General features: G+C 41.6%; 1 protein-coding gene across 1 annotated transcript in view; it reads left to right on the forward strand.

The window, feature by feature from the left end:
- The first annotated feature begins 698 nt into the window (after positions 1 to 698).
- The window catches only part of LMNB1 (lamin B1), a 55488-nt gene continuing 33870 nt past the window's right edge, over positions 699 to 22316 (forward strand). The window contains exon 1 of the mRNA XM_042934064.1: positions 699 to 1435. Within this exon, the coding sequence (XP_042789998.1) occupies positions 1077 to 1435 (359 nt within the window). The 5' untranslated portion in view covers positions 699 to 1076. The remainder of the gene's footprint in view (positions 1436 to 22316) is intronic.

A 22316-nucleotide genomic window follows, 5' to 3' on the forward strand; every position in this document is an offset into this window, starting at 1 on the left:
TGACTCCAAGGTCAGGGTTTCTGGCTTTTGTGCGGTCTCTGTCGCTTCAAGATACGCGTATGTCGACTTGACTGGGAGGAGGTGTTTGGATACACCGTTTTCCGTCCCAGAGAAAAATAAAGGCTTGCATTTGGCACCGGCACGTAGCGGGCTTTGAACCTCAGACAGCAGAGTCCATTACGTAACTCCACGGCTGCCGGGGATAAAGTTACAACGTCTGCGACTGTCCCGGCCTCCACGAGTTGTGCGAGCGGCTGTTACGGCCGTTTATGTTTGAATTTCCCTGAACCGCTGGGTGTGGGCTGCGGCGCTGGCCCGCCCCGGAAAACCTCCGGGCTCCTTCCCGCCACCCGCAGGCCCAGCCCCTCCGGGGGTCCCCGCGGGGTGGTGGGAAGGCCCGGCCGGCGCTGGGCTCTGGGCCGCCCGGCGAGCAGTCCTCGGCGCCCCGCTCCACCGCCCTCAGTCCGTCCCCAGCCACGCCCAGCCCCGCGCGCCAAGCTGACGGTTGCCCGAGGCCCCGATTTTGAATTTACAGGCCCAGCCCCTGAGCCCCGGAGCGCGCCGCCGGCTCCCCATTGGCCGGCGACGGTCACGTGGAGGTGCCGGCGCGCGCCGGCCATGTTGGAGAGTGCGGCGCCACTGCCCGCGCCACCTCCGCCCCCCGCCGCCCTCCTCCCTCCCCACCCCCCCCGCCCGCCGCTCCGCGCCGCCTGAGAGGAAACAAAGTGCTGCGGGCGGGAGACTCGGTGGCGGCGGCGGCGCGCGGACCCAGCTCGGCCCCTCCCGGTCACCCTCGCCCCAAATCTTCCGGAGTGTGTGTGAGTGTGTGTGCGTGTTTTCTTAAAAGGGCATTTTACGATTGATTGATTGGCAGTCTTCCCCCTTTGCCCTTTGTGCCGTAACCCGGCTCCTGCCAACCCAGGTGCTTCTCCCTTCCCACGCCGGCTTCTCCGCGGGCGCGGGTCGTCGGTTTGTGCCTTCGGATCATCGCTTCGCCTTCTGCAGCTCCCTACGCGTCCCGTGCTGCCCGCGGCTTCCCCGCTCTGCTCTGCCCGCCAGCCGCCCCGCCGCCCGCCATGGCGACCGCGACCCCCGTGCCGCCGCGGTCGGGTAGCCGCACCGGCGGCCCCGCTACGCCGCTGAGCCCCACGCGGCTGTCGCGGCTGCAGGAGAAGGAGGAGCTGCGCGAGCTCAACGACCGCCTGGCCGTGTACATCGACAAGGTGCGCAGCCTGGAGACAGAGAACAGCGCGCTGCAGCTGCAGGTGACGGAGCGTGAGGAGGTGCGCGGACGCGAGCTCACCGGCCTCAAGGCGCTCTACGAGACCGAGCTGGCGGACGCGCGACGCGCGCTCGACGACACGGCCCGCGAGCGCGCCAAGCTGCAGATCGAGCTGGGCAAGTTCAAAGCCGAGCACGACCAGCTGCTCCTCAAGTGAGTGCTCGTCTGGGGGCCGCATTAGCTCACGCGAGGGGCGGGGGGCGCAGCCCCAGGGTGGGAAGACCGGGGCCGAGTGCCCACGCCCTTTGGAAGGAGAAAGAATACAGTGTTTCTTAGCGGGGAGAGGGGTCGCGGAGGAGGGTTCGAGTTGTAGCGACGGTGTGACCGAGAGATGCACATTTCCGACTGCCCGCTCTTTAGCAGGGCCGGGTGGAGCGCGCACCTGAGGCCGCCAAGGTGGATTGGCCACCTTCGGACCTCGAACCCCGAGATCCAGAAGGGTTCTCCGACCGGGAATGCCCGGCGGGCCCCAGGTGTGGGGAGGTGGCGTCTGGGCGCGCGCTCCAATGCGCGTTCCTGTTTCCGGCCGGGCCAGAGACAAAGCGGCTGGTGGGTTTGCGGCGCAGGGATGGCTGGCCGGGAAGATGGGCTGCCCGCCTCAAGAATGAATGAGCTGTGCGCGGGCGGAGAGAGGAAGGGGAGGGACCTGCCTCCAGCGTCCCGGTCTCCCGGGGGTGGGTCCCGCTTTGGCGCGCTCAATCTGGGCCCTGTGACATTTTGCAATCGTTCTACGCCTGTCTTGGGCGGGGTCTGAACTGAGCGCCTCTGCCGGCCCAGGCCGAGTTGGGGTTTTAAGCTCTTTAGCTTTCTCTAGGGAAAGGTGCCGTTTCTAAGAAGATAGTCGCGGGTCCCCTTGGGTGCTGAAAGCTGGGGTTTTGGATGGCGTGACCACCGTTCTCTGATTCGTGGACCACATTACTCACCTCCTCCCCCACCCCGCGGCAGCAGTCTCTTTCCCCGAGCTTTTGCACCCCCTTAATGTAGTCAGTTGGTCTTTCTGGTAATGGAGAGACCTTTTCAGCGCCCGCGTCTGTCATTGTAATTAATGACAGGCCAGGGCAGGTGTAAGGGTTGTTGTGTAAACGTGAAGTGCTGTGGCGAGTTTGTAATTATTCCACCTAAGGAGGTCTGAGTTTTCAGACCAGGGCACTAGGATAAACTAGTAAGCCTTTGCTGAGCCTACCTTGACTTTCTGGTGAGCAAAAGGGCATACTTGTAATCAATCAGTAGGCAACTAGGGTTGATGTCATGCTTTAGATATTTGCTAAATTTGCTTCCAGAACTCGGTCTCCATCCTCCATTGTTCATTGAAATTTCTGGAGATGCTTGACTCCGACTTTGACTCTGTTTGCCCGTGAATGTCTTTCTGTCTGTGTGAATGCTCCTGTCTCTCTCTGATTTTGTATGCGTGAATCTACCCCTCCCCCTTATTAATATTTGAAAAATGGTTCATAAAAAGTGTGTGCACTTGATAAAAAAAATAGGCTGACTTCTGGTGAAAGACTGTTGACAATCTATTGTCTATTTCCAGGAGGCAGTCGTGTTTAGCTCTTTTTGTGTTTATTTATTTGGGTGTTTAGTTTCGAAACTCAATAATAAGCTTATTTTTCTGTTTCTTGGATTTACCAACCTTTGGAGGCATCTTTTGAAATGGGTCATTGCACTCACATTACTGTCCAATTTTTGTTACTGAATTTCTTCAAATCCTAGATGCCGATTTGCTATAAAATGCACCACTAAGAAAAAAATGTCAGGACCAGCTATGTAGGATCCATTCTGTTGGGCCCATATTTGTTTCAGAGATGTTAAAATGTGACAGATTAAGCATCTGTTATGTGCCAGTCACTGTTGTATGTTGAGCGACTACAGAGATTGTTTTAAAGAAATAAATTATTGCCCTTGTGTTGTTGAGTTGAGTACTGTAGGGGAGATACCTAACAAGCACATAAAGGTCTTATTTCATCTAGTCTGAGGCATTTCGATGTTGATGCTTTTGTAATCTTTTCAGAAGTTAACTACGGAAGGTTTTTAATACAGTAACAAGACTGCCACCTGGCTGACTGTAGTTTTAAAATGCTGCCTATGGAGGGGGAGGGGGAAATAGAGGAAGCCAGTCAAAAGATACATACAGTTACAAGATAAAGTAGTAGGAATGTCATGTATAACAGGATGTCTATAGGTCATCATGTGATATATAGGAAAGTTAAGAGGTAAAATCCTAACAGTTCTCATCACAAGGAGAAATTTTTTTCCTTTTTTCTTTTTGTATCTATGTGAGAAGATGTATGTTAACTGAACCTATTGTGTTAATCATTTCTCAGTATATGTAAATCAAACAATTTGCTGTACACCATGAGCTTACACAGTGATGTGTGTCAGTTATTTGTCAATTAAAGTGTAAAAACATGCGGGGCACCTGGGTGGCTCAGTCGGTTAAGCGTCCAACTTTGGCTCAGGTCGTGCTCTCACGGTTCATGTGTTTGAGCCCCATGTTGGGCTCTGTGCTGACAGCTGAGAGCCTGGAGCCTGGTTCAGATTCTGTCTCCCTCTCTCTGCCCCTCCCCCACTTGTGTTCTGTCTCTCAAAAATAAATAAACATTAAAAAAAGTGGAAAAAAATGCTGTGTGTGGATTGTAAGATGCATACTAGTTTTAGCAAGATTAAAAAGTAAAATATACATGTATTAGAATCAATAAAATAACGTATGTGATGTAATTTTACGTAATAATAGGTGCCAGGGTAATAAAGATAAAATAGGGTGAAGGGATGGTGTGGTTAAGGAATTTTGCTCCTAAATGGGCTTTCATTTTTCTTGTTGACTAAAGAAGTCTTTCTGAAAATATGTAATCATAATATCTATTACATGAGTATTATTTTTTCTCTGAAGCTTTCTGGGCTTAAGATGTGCTGTGTGTAGGGGCACCTGGGTGGTTCATTCGGTTGAGCGACCGACTTGGCTCAGGTCATGATCTCGAGGTCTGTGAGTTCGAGCCCCGTGTCACACTCTGTGCTGACAGCTCAGAGACCAGAGCCTGCTTTGGATTCTGTGTCTTCCTCTCTCTCTGCCCCTCCCCCGCTCATGCTCTGTCAAAAATAAAAAAAAAAAACATTAAAAAAAAATTAAAAAAAATGTGCTGTGTGTAGCTGACATCCTAGAAATTGACCTGATTTTGACCCACTGTCCTAGATCACATGCTTTTCTTTCCTTGGTTTCTTCCCTCATTTTGTTGGCGAACATCCTTAAGCAACTGACTCAGAAAAGATGGCAGGATGTAAACTTCCTTTTTTTTTTTTTTTTTTTTTAAGTTTATTGGTAGAAAGAGAGTACAAACAGGAATAGGGCAGAGTGAGAAGGAGAATCCCAAGCAGACTCTTTGCTGTCAGCACCCTGAGTGGGACTTTATCTCAGAAACTGTGAGATCGTGACTTGAGCCTGAATCCATAGTTGGTCGCTTAATCACTGAGCCCCCGCAGGTTCACCAGGATTTAAACTTTCTGAGTCCCATGTGTCTGAAAATAACTTTGTTTTGTCATGCTTGGTTAGTAGTTGGGTTAGGTATAGAATATTGGTTCTAACCTTTTTCCTCAGAACTTGGGAATTATGATATTGCTCCCTTGTCTTCTAGTGGCCTGTGTTGTAGTATCTGTCTGATGTCAGTCACAGTTATTTTCTTTTGGTAATTGCTTTTGGTTTTCTTCTTTGGAAGCTTTGGAATTTTCTTTTATCCTGATTTTCTGAAATTGGATGGCGATGAGTCTAGGAAAGGATATTTCTGTTATGCATCCCACCTGTTACAAGTGGTTTCTTTCTATTTAAAATCTTGAACTTTATTTAGCTCTGGGAAATTTATTTTATTCCAAATCTTTCTGTTCCTTGTTTTCTTTCTTTTTTCTGGTTGGGATGTTAACCACTTTTGTCTCTTGTCTCTTTTTTTTCTTTTTCCATTCTGGGAAATTACTTTGATTCTTCCCTAGTTGAGTAGTGACTTTTTATTTAATTACTTAATTTATTTTTCAGTAGTGACATTTTAAAGACTGAAGTCATGCTTTTAATTCCAAGAAATTTTTTTGTACAGATATTTCTCTTTTATTCAATTTGTTTCTATTTTATTTATTTTTAAATTTTTTTTTAACATTTATTTTTTGAGAGAGAGAGACAGAGTGTGAGCAGGGGAGGGGCAGAGAGAGACAAGGAACACAGAATCTGAGCAGGTTCCAGGCTCTGAGCTGTCAGCGCAGAGCCCAATGTGGGGCTCGAACTCACAAGCTGTGAGATCATGACCTGAGCCAGAGTCAGAAGCTTAACTGACTGAGCCACCCAGGCGCCCCAATTTGTTTCTATTTTAAGGATGTATTATTTTCTTTAATCTGTCTGAAGGTAATATTTAGGATTTTCTTTTCAAAATACTTTTCACTGGATGATCTCTTTTTTCCTCCCTGTTCAGTTCTTTTTGTTTGGATTGGATTTTTTCTTGCAAGTGATTTTTGTCACATGTGTGATCCTTCTCGCTTGTCAACATTTACAAATGAATTGGTTGAGCATTAGTGCTTTAGTTGTTTAGTTTAGGTAGCTCCTTCGCTGGCTTTTCTAATGGAAGAACACATTAGGACCTCTTTATATCTCATTGGGATGTGCTGTGGACTAACTTGTCAGAAAGCCTGCAGTTAGGCTAAGGGATGCTGAGGAGAATCAGATATAAAGCTGTTTCGTGAGTTAATGCCCCCATTTTAAGTCTCCCTCACTTTCCCCTGTAGTCCTTATGTGCATATTTTGTGATATGTACTTTTATCTGCTTTTCATCGTTTTTTAGAAGTTCATTGGAATGTTTAATGATCCTTCTCCCATTCTCTTTGGTGCGACAGGCTTATTTATTTTTTTAAAATGTTGATATATTTTTGAGAGAGAGCTAGAGGGCACAATTGCGGGGGAGGGGCAGAGAGAAGGGAAGACAGGATCTGAAGTGGCTGGTTGTGAGCTGACAGCAGAGAGCTGAGTGAGTCTTTAACTCCAGAACTGTGAGATCAGAACTGAATTGGAGTTGGATGCTTAACTGACTGAGCCACCCAGGCGCCCCGATACAAGTTTATTTTATGTGGCATATTTAACTGCCTTTTTATTAGGGTCTAGTGGGTAGACTAATGCTGCCTGTATGTAGTAATTCTTGGAAATCTTGGGAATAATTTAATTTTGAACAATAGTTGCAGTATAATTTGTAAGATGTAAAGCAAGAAGTTGTTTTTGTCTATTTGGGTCCATTTAGCTCTTTTATTTAAGAATAATTTTCAGTTTTTAATTTTTTATTTAGAGTTAAGAGTCTTTGTAAGTTAGTATATCATGTAAGTGGATTTAAAAAAATCATAGATTCCGAAATTACTTAGTCCCTTTTTGCTTCCTCAGTACACAATGTACCTAAAGACAGAATAATTCTTGGAGGTGCTTGGTCCTGCTGGAGAGAATTTGACATCCGCTTCCATCCATGTGGTCTCTCACAGGAACACATCTCAGATTTAAGATACAGCTACTCTGATTCAGTCCAAACCTAATTATATGTCATTGGAAGCTGTTTTGGTGAACAGTTTCCAAGAATGATGATGAGTGCCATCAGTCAACACTTGAAACAAAAAAGTAAAGGAAGATTATTATTTCAGAATTTCAGTGTTAACTCATTATACAGGAAAGGTAGATAGATGTAAGAGAAAAGTAAGTTTGTTGGTCAATTGTTCAATAACTAATTTTTCGGATGCATACTTTTTTTTTTTTCGTTTGCTGATACAGGTCCACAGTTTTTTATGTAAAATCCTTAAGGCCCGGTGTGTTATAGAAGTAAAAACAATTTCAATTTTAAGGTAATATGCATGTACCATATAGAATACCCCCAGTGGGGTCTGGGGTGGCACTCCACTGTGAAACATGTTTCTGCAAGGAAAGATATTAATAGTTATAGTCAGTGGAGAAAGACAACTAAAAATAGCCTCATATCCATTTAGGTCAGGTTTTGCCACCAAATGAATTAATGAAAATTTTAGGTTTTAGAAACTCTGGAAGTGCATGTAAGAGAGTATGGATTTGTGTTTTTAAATTAACTGCTTCAAAAAAATAAAAAAAAATTTTTTTAGTGTTTTTATTTATTTTTGAAGGAGAGAGGGAGACAGACCATGAGTGGGGGAGGATCAGGGAGGGGGAGATGCAGAATCCGAAGCAGGCTCCAAGCTCCGAGCTGTCAGCACAGAGCCTGATGCGGGGCTCGAACCCACAAACCATGAGATCCTGACCTGAGCCGAAGTTGGACGCTTAACCAACTGAGCCACCCAGGCGCCCCCCAATTTTTTTTTAATGTTTATTTATTTTTGAGAGAGAGAGAGATAGAGTGCGAGTGGGGGAGGGGCAGAGAGAGAGGGAGACACAGAATCGGAAGCAGGCTCCAGGCTCTGAGCTGTCAGCACATAGCCCGACTAGGGTCTTGAACCTGTGAACCGTGAGATCATCACCTGAGCTGAAGTCGGATGCTTAACTGACTGACCCATCCAGACGCCCCTAAATTAACTGCTTTTATTAAATTCACCTGATTCATCAGGTTCTAAAAGTTGTCTTTTATTCCCCATTTGGCTTATGGTAATATTAAAGCTTGAAAAGCTGCAAAATGAACTCTTAAGTTTCTGTTTTTGAGGGTTAGGAATTAGGAAAGTGGTGATGGGTGCTCACTGGTATATAACAAATATAATGGATGCTGTAGGATTGTTTGAGCAAGCCGATTTTACTGTCCTTTCATTCAGAAATTTTTGTTTTATGTTTATTTATTTTTGAGAGCAAGAGAGACAGAGCGTGAGCAGGGGAGGGGCAGAGAGAGAGGGAGACACAAAATGTGAAACAGGCTCCAAGCTCCGAGCTGCCAGCACAGAGCCCGACGCGGGGCTCAAACTCATGGAATGTGAGATCGTGTCCTGAGCTGAAGCTGGATGCTCAACCGACTGAGCCACCCAGGAGCCCCATACTGTCTTGGCATTTAAAAGGAGTTACAAAGGATGTCCCACGAAACATAGTTTAATGTTTTATAGGTGTTAGGCCTTAAAGCCAGTGTTTTCAAGTTAATTTTTGAGATACTGTACAGAATTTAATTACTTAAAGCATAAATTCATGCCTTTTCAAAACAAGTGGTGCTTTTTAAATATAATTTTAGGAAAATTTTTTTTCTCCAACAGTATAGTGTTGCGTTTCTTCATGGCATATATGCACCATAAGATTTGTAGACTTCTTCCTGTCACCATTCCCAAGCATCATTACTTTGAGGAAAATGGGTTTGAGACTGAGGGATCAAGCCTATTTTTGTATTCCTTTGGGGGAAATAACTTTCTTTTGATTTTGCTTTAGTAAGGAAACTTTTTTTTTTTTTTTAATTTAATTTAATATTTTTTGTTTACTTATTTTTTTAATGTCTTATTTTATTATTTATTTTTGAGACAGAGCATGAGCAGGGGAGGGGCAGAGAGAGAGGGAGACACAGAATCTGAAGCAGGATCCAGGCTCTGAGCTGTCAGCACAGAGCCTGATGCGGGGCTCGCACTCACGGACTGTGAGATCATGACCTGAGCCGAAGTCGGAGGCTCAGCCGACTGAGCCACCCAGGCGCCCCTAGTAAGGAAACTTCTAATGGGAAATTTGGATTTGCGTGTGTTGTAATTAAAAAATGCATACAGGTACTTAAGTGCTACTAACAAGTATGTTGGGACACTGTCAACCACAATAGCATGAGGTTGGGTAGTATCGAGCAAGGGTACTTCACAAAGTTGCAACTTCTTAGTTTTTTGTGGCTCGGGTACTTGAATTCTTTGAGCCTGTGTTTCCTGATCTGTATAATTGAGATAAGGAGTAAGTAGTAGTGTTGTGAATCTCAGCAAGAATTAAGACACTTATATCATTTTTTAGCCTCTTATTTACTTGTGTCATAATAATGGATGAATTTTTATCCAGTAATAGTTGGATAAAATATTGCTGATAATTTACTAAGGAAAGTTGCTAAAATTTTAGCACTTTTAAAGAGTACTTGAAATGTAAATATGATAAAATAATTTTTCCTGTTACTTTCCTAGTGGTGAAAGGGGTTGGGATTTACTATAAATTTGGACTTAGTGCATATATATACTTCCTTTGTTGGCTTTCTACCTATTTTAGTCACAGAATGACATTTCGGGAAGGTGCACAGACTAAACAACATCAGCAGGGTTGTTCTAACATTCGTATTCAGTTTTCAAACCTAAAATAATACATGCTAACCTGCTTTAGGGAATTTTCTTTGGACATAGGATGATTAGTTTAAAAACAAAAACCTTCATCACATGTATTGCCTCGTCTTTCGGTTATGTCCTAATTTTGCTCTGGTAGAAGCAAGTTGACCGCAACACCCCGGCCTTAATATAAGAGCTAGAAAACTGCATGCTAAACTTAATTTTCAGGGAAATACTTGGAAGGACGAAACCCCTAGAATTGGTGTCAAAATCTAGGAAGCAGATCCTAGGTAATTAAACTGTCATAACACTTCCTTCCTATGCTTTCAAAGGATGTCTGGTAGAGCAGGATATCTTTTAGAGTTGTTGGAATTTAATCCTTAGGTTTAATCCTATAAACTAGGTAATCTTTTAGTGTACCCAGATTCAAGAAAGTAAACACAGCATGAAAGATAAAGCGGTAAAAAAATATGCTGTTGATTTTTTTTTTTTTAATTTTAATGTTTATTTTTGAAGACAGAACGTGAGTGGGGGAGGGACAGAGAGAGAGGGAGGGAGACACAGAATCTGAAAAGGCTCCAGGCTCTGAGCTGTCAACACAGAGCCTGATCCCGGGCTCGAACCCACGATCTGTGAGATCATGACATGGGTGAAGTTGGTTGCCCAACCGACTGAGCTACCCAGGTGCCCCGATTCTTCCCACCCGCCCCCCGCCCCCCCCCCCCCCCGCCAGCACAATCTATTAATGTTTGTCCTTTAATTTGTTCAGATGACATCACCTCTGGTATGTCTGAGTTAGAGATCTTGAGAATTTTATATCTTCAGTGTAGGTCTGTTCCATGCACAAATAGTGAGATTGAGGCTGAGGCATTACTTGAGTGATGGGAGCATAACTGAAGTTCCCAATTATTATTGGGGTCTAAGGAAGTTTCCTAATCAGGGTTTTTAACTTCTTTTTTTCACTGTACTTCTGTGATAAGGGATTGTGTGTTGGTTGTTATATTTTGGGAATTAAAAAAAAAAAGCTTTCTTATTACACAAAAATTATGTTTGTTATGGGAAATTAAAAAATACAGGTAAACACCAAGAAGAAAGTAAAAATCATCCTTAGTTCCATAAAAAAGAACTCTGAAGTTTTCCTATTAATAAGCATATTGTTAACAAAAAACGATTCCTGTTAAATACTGATTTGTAACCTTTTTTCATGCAGCACTGTTTTGTGATTATCTTCTCACATCAGCTAATGTACTATACTATCATTTAACACATTTTAAAGCTACACTGATAAGTTTTATTGGTCACTTATCTTGCTGTGACCAAGCATGTGTACTTCTCAGTGACTGTATGTCCCCAGTTTCTCCAAGATGGTTAGAGGGCCATGTTTATCTTCTCTTGCTGACAGTTAACAGGTTTTTTCCTCTGGTTAACTTAATGGTTAAATGTTAACTAATTGACTGGTTAAATGTTAACCACTGGATGAAGAAATGACAATTTTGCCAATTTTTGATGCTACCAGCAACAGATGAGTGTCTGAGGAATTTATTTTAATTTTGGAATCTTTCTAGTTCTTGATCATTTTTATATTGTTAGGGTCATATTGCTGGTATAAAGGCATAAAATGATTGAAACTTAGGTTATAATCTCAGGTTTCTGCTGATATTTTTGGTGTATGACTAGATGATAAATGACGTTTTCCTTAGCTAATCTGTTTAGTTGGTCCTTTTTAAATATAATTTTTTGCCTTCACTGCATCTACATTCATTAATCACAGATCAAATCAGAGCCCTTTTGGTGCTGGAAGGGGTCTTGGATCATGCCGTCTAACCAACTTGATTTGTGGATGCAGAAACTGAGAGCTAGATTAAAGTACTTATCAAAGATACAGGACAGAAGGTGCTAAGATTCATTTCGCGCTTAACATGTTTGCCACGCACTCTGCTAGATGCACTGTCTTTTAAGCCGTGTGATAACCCTGTTTGATGAGTGAGGAAACTTCAGGCTAAGAGAATTTAGCAGATTAGTGGTAGAGCTAGACTAGGTCTGAGCTCTGTGTTACAGCGTTGTCAGAGAGTTTTTACATGGATCATTTATTTACTCATTTTTAAGTAAGCTCTATGGCCAACGCTGGGCTTGAACTCAACTCCAAGATAGAGTTGCACGCTCTACCATCTGAACCAGCCAGCCTCCCACCCCCCCGTGTCATTTCTTGTAATCCTTACATCATTGCTGTTTTGCAGGTGTGATTTTGGTTTCTCTGTCTGAAGCAGGCTCACCATGCACTATCATTGGGTTGGGACTTGAAATCTTACATAGGATGGCTGATTTTCAGGTCCATTTGGTTGTTACTTTTGCAAATGGTACTGGATGTGTGTTTTTCACAGTGATAGTTCATAGCTCCCTGGAGGTGATTGTGGATTTGTCAGGAGGGTGCAGTAATGGAAGCAGCTGTTGGAAATACCGAGGGCTTTGTTCGCTCATGAGGAAAGGGTGAAGATGAATTACTGAAAAAGACTTCTTTTATCTTCCTTCTTAGAAAGCTACTTTCCTACTTTACTCTATGTCTTAATAATAATTTTAAGACGAATTAAAATCTCTTAAGTCTTTAATACTCATGAGAGAAATATTGTTTTTTTGAATTATTTTTTTGAGAAATGTTCTTTTCATTTTTTATTCAGCACACATTTGTGGAAATAATACTATATGCCAGGCCTTGAACCAGATGCCGTGAATAGATGGGACGCTCAGTTCTTGTTACCAAGTTGTTGACAGTCTCATGGGCAAAGCATAAAACAAACACTATGCTATTGTGAACTGTTAATGTGGTATATTAATACAGTGTAATAAGTGTTATGATAGCAGTATCTACATGGTGCTGTGGAAGAAAAGACTAAGGCAGACAGGAGCCTTCTGAAGTTTTGAAAGACATCCCCAGGGAACTGGGCTGAGTGTTGGGAGGTAAGTAACTAGGAGTTGGCTGGAAAGCATTAGGAGAGGGTGGTTACCCAAATGGCAGTTAGTTTCCTCTAACTAGACCTGCACGCGTGCGTGTGTGCGAGTGTGTGTGTGTGTGTACATACCTACGCATGCACGTATGTGGTAGAGGGCGGTTGGATTTTAGGAAATGAGCCTCAAGAATTTCAGGTAGAAAAGTGACATGAACAGAAGAATGGTCTGGCCATTCTGTGGAGGAAACAAAGAGTACAGATAAAACCCAGGTAAGAACACTTGAGGCGGGCCCTGAGTTCAGGTAGGCAGTGGGAAAGGATAGAAAGTGGATTTAAGAGATACTAAGCATGGGAGAGTCAGGAGAAGAGTTGAGGGTGACCCTGCTTCCATGCATGGGTGCCTGGGGGAAGTGTTGCTTTTAGACCTTGATGGATAGGGGACTGGTTTAGAGAACCTACTCAGGTTAGTGTGAATTAGTGGTGTTTGTTGGACTTCTAGGTGGAGATGTCACATGGCAATCTAGAGTACTTGCCTGGAGCTCTATGGAGAGACTTTGAATGGAGATACAGTTGCAGGAGCAGGGCTGATATTTGGGGATAAAGACAAAAGAGAGGAGGGGCAAAGACGTGGAAAACATCTTCATATGAGGACTGGGTAGAAAAAGGAAAAGTGGAGATGGTAAGCAATAGCCAGAGAAGCAGGACAAGAGTTGAGTCATGGGACAGAGATTTATAAAGCAATGCTAGGACAATTTTGGTTAGATAAGTCCTAAAAGTTATTTATTACATTTGGTGGCTGGCAGATTATTGTTGATTGTGAGGAGTGCGTAATGCTAGTAACTTTGGCAGTGGGATCAAAGCCATGGACTATAATGAAGGAAGGAGTGGGAAGAAAGATTGTGAGATTACTTGTATAAGAATGTTGGCTGTGAAGAGAAGACATTTTTAAAGTTTTATTTAAAGTAGATTCTCAGGGCACCTGGGTGGTTCAGTTGGTTAAGCGTCCACCTTCGGCTCAGGTCATGATCTCATGGTTCGTGAGTTCAAGTCCCGCGTCGGGCTCTGTGCTGACAGCTCAGAGCCCGGAGCCTGCTTCATATTCTTGTGTCTGCCCCTCTCTTGCTTGCACGCGCTCTCAGAAATAAAATAATAAAAACATCAAAAAAAGAAAAAAATAGATTCTCATTTCAACTTTGTATCACGAAACATTGGATAGGAGACCAGAACACTTACCCTCTAAGATAATGCACTTAACCCACTTTGCCTAAAACACTTTAGTAACTTCTAGGATAAAGACTAATAAGACCCTCAGTATTGCCTAATTGCAGGGTGACCATATAATTTAGCATCCAAACAGGGATGCTTTTGTGTGTGAAAGAGGGAGGTATAAATTATGCTGGGACAACTGGCATGAATGGAACTTGCCCTTTGCAAACTGGGACAAGATGGTCATCCTACCTCAGACTTCTCTGCATGAGCTGGCTGCTTTCTGACTCCAGCTGTATCTCCCACCATACTTGGTCTTGCTCTCTCTCCTCACTCTGAAGTCCTTTTTTCAACCTTGTTTACTACGCTCCCTGTTAATAGGTCCTTTGCAAAAGTGATTTCCTTGTCTGGACTTCTCTTGTCCTTGGGTTAACGTCTCATCTCTCTGATGTCCACTGCATCCATTTTTTAGGGAAGTCCTTCCTGACTATCAGATGTTTTCAATTTGAGTCTTGGGAAAAAAGGAAAAAACAAAACAAAGCAAAAAATAACCCAGGACTATACAGCAGTGTGTATGTGTGTACATAATTTAAGGACTCCAAGGATTCTCCCAAGGCTTCTCATAAAAAGAAATTACCTTCAACTATTTTCACTGCTCATTTGGAATTTTTACCTAAATGACATTATTGACTTTGTGCTTTGAAAGATGGGGAATTGAGTTCTTCATTGTGTTCTCCATAACACATTTTCTTCCTGTGACTGGCCTCGTACATTCTATTTTGGACCGGTTTAGGTCGGTTTTTGGTATTTGAAGTATTAATTTAGTGTGGTGCTACAGATGCTTCTTTAACACCAGTTAGCTCATATTTGGCTTTTAAATCGAGAAATGATGTTACTGTAATTGGAGGTTGTATTGCTTTATATGTGACTTTTCCTAGTAAAGGAACCAGAAGGTCAGGAGTAGAATTTAGAGGTAGAGAAAGCCTTCAGTTGCACTTTCAGCTCTATGTTATTTTAGTTTTATTATTTTTTAATCGAAGTGTAGTTGACACACTGTTACATTAGGTTCAGGTATACAACATAGTGATTCCATACTTGTATACTTACACTGTGCTCACCACAAGTGTAGCTGCCGTCTGTTAAGGTATGACTCTACTTGAATACCATTGTACAACTCTGTTAGAACACCACTGACTGTATTCCCTGTACTGTGCCTTTATCCTTGTGACTTATTCATTAGGTAACTGGAAGCCTGTATTTTCCTCTCCCCGTCAACTATTTTGCCCATGCCCCTCCCCTCTGGCGACCATCTGTTTGTTCTCTGCATTTATGAGTCTGTTTCTGCTTTTCACCTTTTTCTGAAGAAGATTAAACATGAGTGCTGCTCCCAGGATTCCCTCTCCCAAACAGGTACATTCCCTTTGGTATGTTCAGAGCTCTACTTCTTTCTGTCTCATCTCAATTCCCGCAAGCCTGCACGACCACTCTTGTGCATTTATAAGTATCTCTTGAGGTAGTTACAGCCACACAACTCTCTGCCTGGGTTGTCCAAGTCATTTCCTGAGGTACTAGTTTTATATTATTATTGCTAGTGCTCTTTTTACAAAACTGCATAGGTTTTGAGAGGATTGTTCCAACTTTATTTTTCCATTTGATCTGTTAGTGGAAGGGTTTTCAGGAGCACATATGTTGTGTTAGGGCAGAAATGCCTGGACATACTACGGACATAATCTCCCACAGAACTCAGTAGTCATTAATTTTTCTTCCCTATACCATCTTTTGTTTACTTACGGAAATGGCATTTTTTCCCACTTAGTTTTATCTAATTATATAGAAAGACTTGATACTAACTCTTAAAACATCAAGTCATTTGGAATCATGAGTTGTTTTTTTTTTTTAAATTAGCTTTATGTTATTGAAGAAATAACATTTGGAGGCTTATGCTCTTCTCTATGGCTAGTTATGTCACATCAGCATTGATAGTTTGGCTATAGAATTCTAAGTTGTAAAGCACATTTCCTAGGATTTTGAAGTCATGCTTTATAGTTTTCTAGCTTTTGTTGTTGCTAAGAAGCACTATGAGTGAAAAATTTAAAAGCCTACAGTATCCTTTTTTGGTCCAGTTCTGAAGTTTCTTAAGAATGTCCCTTGGTGTGCATCTCTTTTCCTTCCATTGTGCTGGTCATGTGGTGATAGTTTTTCAGTCTGGAAATTCATGTTCTTCAGTACTTGGCAACTTTAAAAAATTATTTGAGGTGACGAGTGGCTCTGTTGGTTGACATCTGACCCTTGATCTCTGCTCAGGTCATGATCTCATGGTTTGTAGGATTGAGCCCCACATGGGCCTCTGGCACTAACAATGCGGAGCCTGCTTGGGATTCTCTCTCTCTCTCTGTCTCTCTCTCTCTCTCTCTCTCTCTCAAAATAAATATATAAACAACACATTCTTTTATTCATGGTTTTCTCCTATTTTATACTTTCTGAGACCCATGTGATTCAGATGTTGGACTTCTTAAATTCTTAGTTTTCTCATTTAAAACTTTTTTTTTCTCTGGTAGATATTCTCCATTTTACCTTCCAGTTTTTGCTGTCCTGTTTTAAATTTCTAATACCTTCTTTTTACTGTCTCGATGTTTCCTTATAGTATCTTGATCTTGTTTACATTTCGTAGGTGCAGTACTTCCTCTTACCTTTTAAGAAGTCTCTTTTCCTTCACAGTTTTTGTTTGCTCCAAGTTAATTTCTTTTTCTATTTATTTAGGTCTTTGTGTCTCACTGCAGGAAATGGAATCCACTAGATATTTTAAGCAGAAAAGAAAACGATACGGGATGCAGGTGGTTAGAAAAAATTATTAAAAGCGTTAGAGAGCTGGAATGATGGCTAGACCACTGTAGATTCTGGGAGCTTTTGTCTCAGGCACCATTGAAGCCACCGAATTAAAAAAAAAAAACAAAATAGTTTATAGCTACAGTTCAGGACCAGGAAGCTGCCACTGCTGCTGCTGCAAACACCTGCCCCATGACACCTAGCAAACTGGAGATGGACATTGGGACACTGTTTTGGAAAAACTTCAGACCAGAAAAACGTCACGTACCAATGTCTCTTACCAATATAGGTGCAAAAATTCCTGACCAAATACTAGCAAACCAAACCTACCAACATGTAAAAGGACTATATACTATCTCCATATGGATTTTTTTACTTTTTTGTTTTGTTTTGTTTTTTAAAGTAGGCTCCATGCCCAGCGTGGGCCCGAATGCAGGGCTTGAACTCCCAACCCTGAGATCAAGACCTGAGCTGGTGGTTAGGTACGCTGACCCCACCCGGGTCCCCCGATCACGTGGGTTTTATATTGGGAATGCAAGGTTGGTTCAGTCTGTGAAAGTCTGTAATGTAATAAACCATATTAATAGAATGAAGGGCAAAAACCCTCTCACTAGATGCATAAGAAATATTTGACAAAGTACACTGCTCTTTCATTGTAAAAATATTTGAATGAGGAATAAAAGGGAGCTTCTTAACCTGATGAAGAGTATCTATGAAAAATTTACGGCTAATATACTGGATGGTCAAGACTGGCTGCTTTCTTCCTAAGACCAGGAACAAGACAAGGTCGCCCACTCTCACTACTTGTTAACGTTATCAGTGTACCGGGCGTTCTAGCCAGGGCGATTAGGCAAGAAAAAGAAGTGGTAAAACTGTTTCTATTTGCAGGTGCCATGGTTTCATAGGAGATCCTAAGGAATTTAATAAAAAAAACAAAAAACTCTTGAGAGCTAGTAAGTTCAACAAAGTTTACGACATGGGAGCAATATACAGAACTCAAGTATATTTCTGTACATTAGCCATGAAGAATGAACAGTCTAAAAATGAAGGTAAGAAAACTCCATTTTTAGCAGCATCAGAGGGAATGAATTACATAGGAATAAATTGAACAGAAGTATAAGACTTGTACACTGAAAACTGTAAGTGAAGACCTACATAAATGGAAAGATATCCCATGTTTATGGATTGGAAGATGTTAAGGTGGCATTTCTCCTCAAATTGACCTGCAGATTCAGTGTAATCTCTATCAAAGTCACAGCTGCCTTTTTGCAGACGTTGACAAGTTAAGCCTAAAATTCATACAGAAATTTGTGGTACCCAGAGTAGCCAAAACAATCTTGACAAAAAACAAAATCGGAGGATTCAGTTTCTGATTTTAAATTTCACTCCAAAGCTCCATTAGTGTGTGTTATTGACATAAGGACAGGAAAACTTCAGGTTTTAATGATTGGTTTTCAGCAGGAAAATTGCCACAAGGACCAAGAAGGTGGTCCTGTGGTACTTCCTTCTTCCATACTCCTTATAGGTGCATTAGAGTTCCTCATTTTCCTCCCATATCCTGGCTTCTAGGCATTCTGGAAAATGTAATTTTTACCTTTCCGGTTGAGGAAAGCACAACTAGGAGGATGGAACAGACGTTGGGTGAGTTAATCCACGTGAGAGTTTTTCTCAGTTGTCTGATGACTGTTGTATGTCCCTTTATATTCAGAAGTGTTTCTCAGAAGCTGATAGAAAGCTGTGTGCAGAAGTGGGGCTTGTTGACCAAGCTTCCCGGGGGTGATAGGGTAGGATCACGTCACTGGGAATACCCACTGTCATGTTTTCAAGTCTTCCTTGGGCTTTGCTGCCCAGCCTGCTGTAAGCTGAGAGAGGCTGAGAGTGGGTTTGGTGTCTGGAGAGTCCACTGAGCTCCCCTACCCTCTGTGTGGTACTGCTGCCTTCAGGTGTGTTGTGTAACTCTCAGGTCTAGGAATCTGCCCCACTCTCCTCAGAGAGGAGATCTTTCATCTTTGCCACGCTGGATGAGGGTCCATTGACCCAGGAGTGTGGTATGGAGTGGTTATTTGCTTTGCTTTGTAATGGATTGTCAGCTAGTTGTACCTCGGAGTTACCAAGGTATCTCTTGTTATCAACAATATCTGCAGTATAAAGTAGGTTACTTCTCAGATATCCCTGTGCCTGGCTTAGGATTCAGCACTCTTGTCTTGGCTAAGCTCATTTTCACTTATCCATCCATGTTCAGCTTCCAAGATTTTGTCATTTTCCCTTTGCCTTCCTTTGTCATTGTGAATTTGTGCCTTTGCTTGTTTTAGTTGGGTTTCTGGAGTCATGTGTAATGTGATGTTTTAACCCAGAAGTTTCGGGAGTCCTGTTTAATGTGACATTTTTACCCTGAAGTTGTATCATGTACTCTTGGAGCGCTGTGTATCAAGAAGGCTGCCGACAAATTTGATGTGTTAAGACAATTCTATGATTGATTGATTCCCTCATGAGAGTGGAGTCTCTTTGTGGACAGGGTTAGTGTCTGACTTTGTTTCCTGTTGTATCAGTACATTTTTCCAGTACCCTCTAGGCTCTCCTAAGATAATTATTGACTTAATGATTACCATTTTTTCAGGAGGCTATTTTCCTATAAGATTGGGTGGTGTGAAACCCATAGAGGAGCAGTAAAGTAACTAGTCATACTAGTAATTTCTAACTTGTTTTTCTGATTTAATTTCCTTCAAAGTATTGATTACCTCTGCCATATATAAATGTGTTTACTGTGTGCCTCTACCTACCAGAAGGTACCTTCCATAAGAGCAGGGACTTGTTATATTTTGTTCACTGCTGGTTTCCAAGCCCTCTGATAAATGGTCAGGCACACAGTGGCGGTTACTGGTTTTTTTTTTTTTTTTTTCCTTAATAGGTCATTTTTTGTTAGGATTTAAGGTCTAAGTCTGTGCTATAAGCAAGCACAGAAGTAACTATGTGAATCTCTTTCGTTCGAAGAAATAGATGTGAGGTCCAGTTTGAGTCTTACTTGGTATTTTTCCTAATTATAATCTAATTTCAATTAGGTTTTGCCTGATTGTGATTGGATTGCTGCTGATTTGTTGACTGCTCAGCTTATTGAATAACAAGCAGAATTTTACTCCCACAAAAAAATATTAATTTCAACCTTTGGGTTTGTATAGAAGCATCTTAGTCCTTTTACTTGTGCCAGAGGAGACCCTCGTTAATGGAAATTGTGATCATATGACTTTCTAGAGATTTTGTGTATTACATTGAGCTTAATTGCAGAGAAATTCATTTATTTTTCTCAGTAAAACTACTGTTGATCACATTCCTTTTTCCTTTGGAAAGGAAGATACTTTGGGGACAGAATTGAAGCTGGTGAATGAATATTGGAACAAATGCTTATTTAATAGCGTTTTGAGTACATTGTTATTTGAAATAGATTAGTTTAACTAAAGACAAGGTTTGTGTTTGGGTATATTAATAATCTTTACCTTAAATTCAGAGGGAAGTTTATTTTTTCTTAAAAAGCCTAGACCATGGTTAGATGGTAAAGGCCATGTTCATTTTGAACTCCATGTGTGAAGAGAGCCTCAGAAGTTGCACTGATAGTCACTTGAATAATTGCTGTCGTGTGGAGTGGTGTCCAGCTGCCATCAGACAACTGTGAGAAGAAGCTTACGGTGTATCCCAGCACAGGGCGCAAACAGCTGGCCATACTTGGCCTGGCTGTCCGTGTAGAGTAGGTCTCTTCTGGGGGATTTAAAATCCTTGCTTTGTGGTTATGTTAGAAATAACGGTTTATATAGAATGGTTTCTGTTAGGTTATCTGGCTGTAGGTGAAAAACGAAATAGCTTTTTCATTTCACCCTCTGTCATTTATTTGTTTTTTCTAAATAAGAATGGTCCTGAAGTGAAATGTTAGTGCTGAGTGCTGAGTTAAGAAAGGTAGCTGGACAGAGAAGGGGTGTCATTGGCATGGATTTCTTGTGTTCATTTTTCATTTTCTTTTATCATCTCATTTCCATCTAGGGTATCACGATACGTGCATTAGGGAAAATTTTCAATCTGTTTGTTGTGTCTGTTCTTCAAAAAAAATATTTTAATGTTTTTATTTTTGAGAGAGAGACAGAGTGCAAGCAGACAGGGGCAGAGAGAGAGAGAGAGAGAGAGAGAGAGAGAGAGAGAGAGACTCTAAAGGAGGCTCCAGGCTGTTAACACAGAGCTCACTGTGGGGCTTGAACCCATGAACCCTGAGGTCATGACCTGAGCCAAAGTCAGACACTTAACCGACTGAGCCACCCAGGTGCCTCGAGCGTCTATTTTTCTATAAGACAAACCTGACAATCTTTAAGCGCTTCTCCCAATTGCTAAGAAGTGATCTAAGAAACCAGAGAGTTGCATAGTATTTTGCTGTAGAATATTATGAGTGGATTTTAAAACTGACTCGAGAGTGGTCTATTTTTGGTTTCCTTACACTATTCTTTTGCCTGACCTGTTAAAGTAGTAATAAAAAAACCCTACATACTTGTATTTCTATTTTTTATTTAGAAGCATGAATATTCCTGGTCTGGTTTTTTTGTCTTGTTTTTGTTTTGTTTGTCAAATTTAGAGCTTTTACAATTCTATATTCTTAAGTCTCTCAGTATTTATTGAACACAAATTTTTGCCCTTGGCCATGCTTGGTTATATACAGCATAATAATCTTTGGTGAATTTCATGGAAGTGACATTTAATATCCAGAAACTTTATTTATTTACTTACTTTCTTACATACATACAGAAACTACATACCTTTCTAGGTATGTAATTATTAGAACAACTGAGAGACCATCTATAATTTGGGTCTCTTATTTTGAATTGCTTAATGGAACTCTTTGTACCCATATATACTCTATATATGAAAATCAAAGAACAAGGGCACAAGGGCTTTTTTGAGAAAATACATTGAAAATTATGGCACTTGTGACAGAAGGAAACCAAACCAAAGCAAAGCATGTGTATAGTTCCTATCCTGAAAACTAACACAGATTCTTTGTTCACAGATACATTGTAGGTGATACAGAGAAGCTGAGCTCCAGGGTGGGTGCTTGGCTGGCTGGGTCAGTAGAGCATGTGACTTAATCTCAGGGTCTTGAGTTCAAACCTCATGTGGAGCTTACTTAAAATTAAAAAAAAAAAAAAAAAAAAAAAAGTTGTGCTACTGGCCAAACTAGACAATTCATTTAGCTGAGCATTTGTGATACAAACTGACCTGTGTGACCAACAAAATGTTAACAGAAGGGCAGTAATTTGCCATTGTCTAATTAAACTGTTGTGTAATGAGTTTCAGATTATGTTCTAAGTGTGTGTCCCTCTAAGTTTACTTCTTGGTTTCTGTTTTACACTAGTTCTTTGTTCCTGTTTAAGTGGTTAATTATATTAATTCATTTTCAAATAGTTATTATCATATGCTTATTAGGTCTTTAGTCACTTTCTGTCTGTTCTGTGTATGTAGTATGACTTTATTTAAAAAGTCCTCTACATTTATTACCTAGTAATGATGTATTTCTCCTAAGAGCTACCTTGAACATTCATTTTCTAGTGATTCTGTAATTGAGTGCATTTTATTTTTTAAATAAAAAACTTTTTTTTAAGTTTATATATTTGTTTTGAGAGAGAGAGAGTGTGAGCTTGAACCAAAGAAGGGGAGAGAAAGAATCCTAAGCAGGTTCTATGTTTGCACAGAGCCCGACGTGGGGCTCAAGCTCACGAATCATGAGATCATGACCTGAGCCAAAATCAAGAGTTGAATGCTTAACCAACTGAGCCACCCAGGCACACCTCAAGTGCATTTTT

Source organism: Panthera leo, chromosome A1, assembly GCF_018350215.1.
Source record: "Panthera leo isolate Ple1 chromosome A1, P.leo_Ple1_pat1.1, whole genome shotgun sequence".
Classification (NCBI taxonomy): domain Eukaryota; kingdom Metazoa; phylum Chordata; class Mammalia; order Carnivora; family Felidae; genus Panthera; species Panthera leo.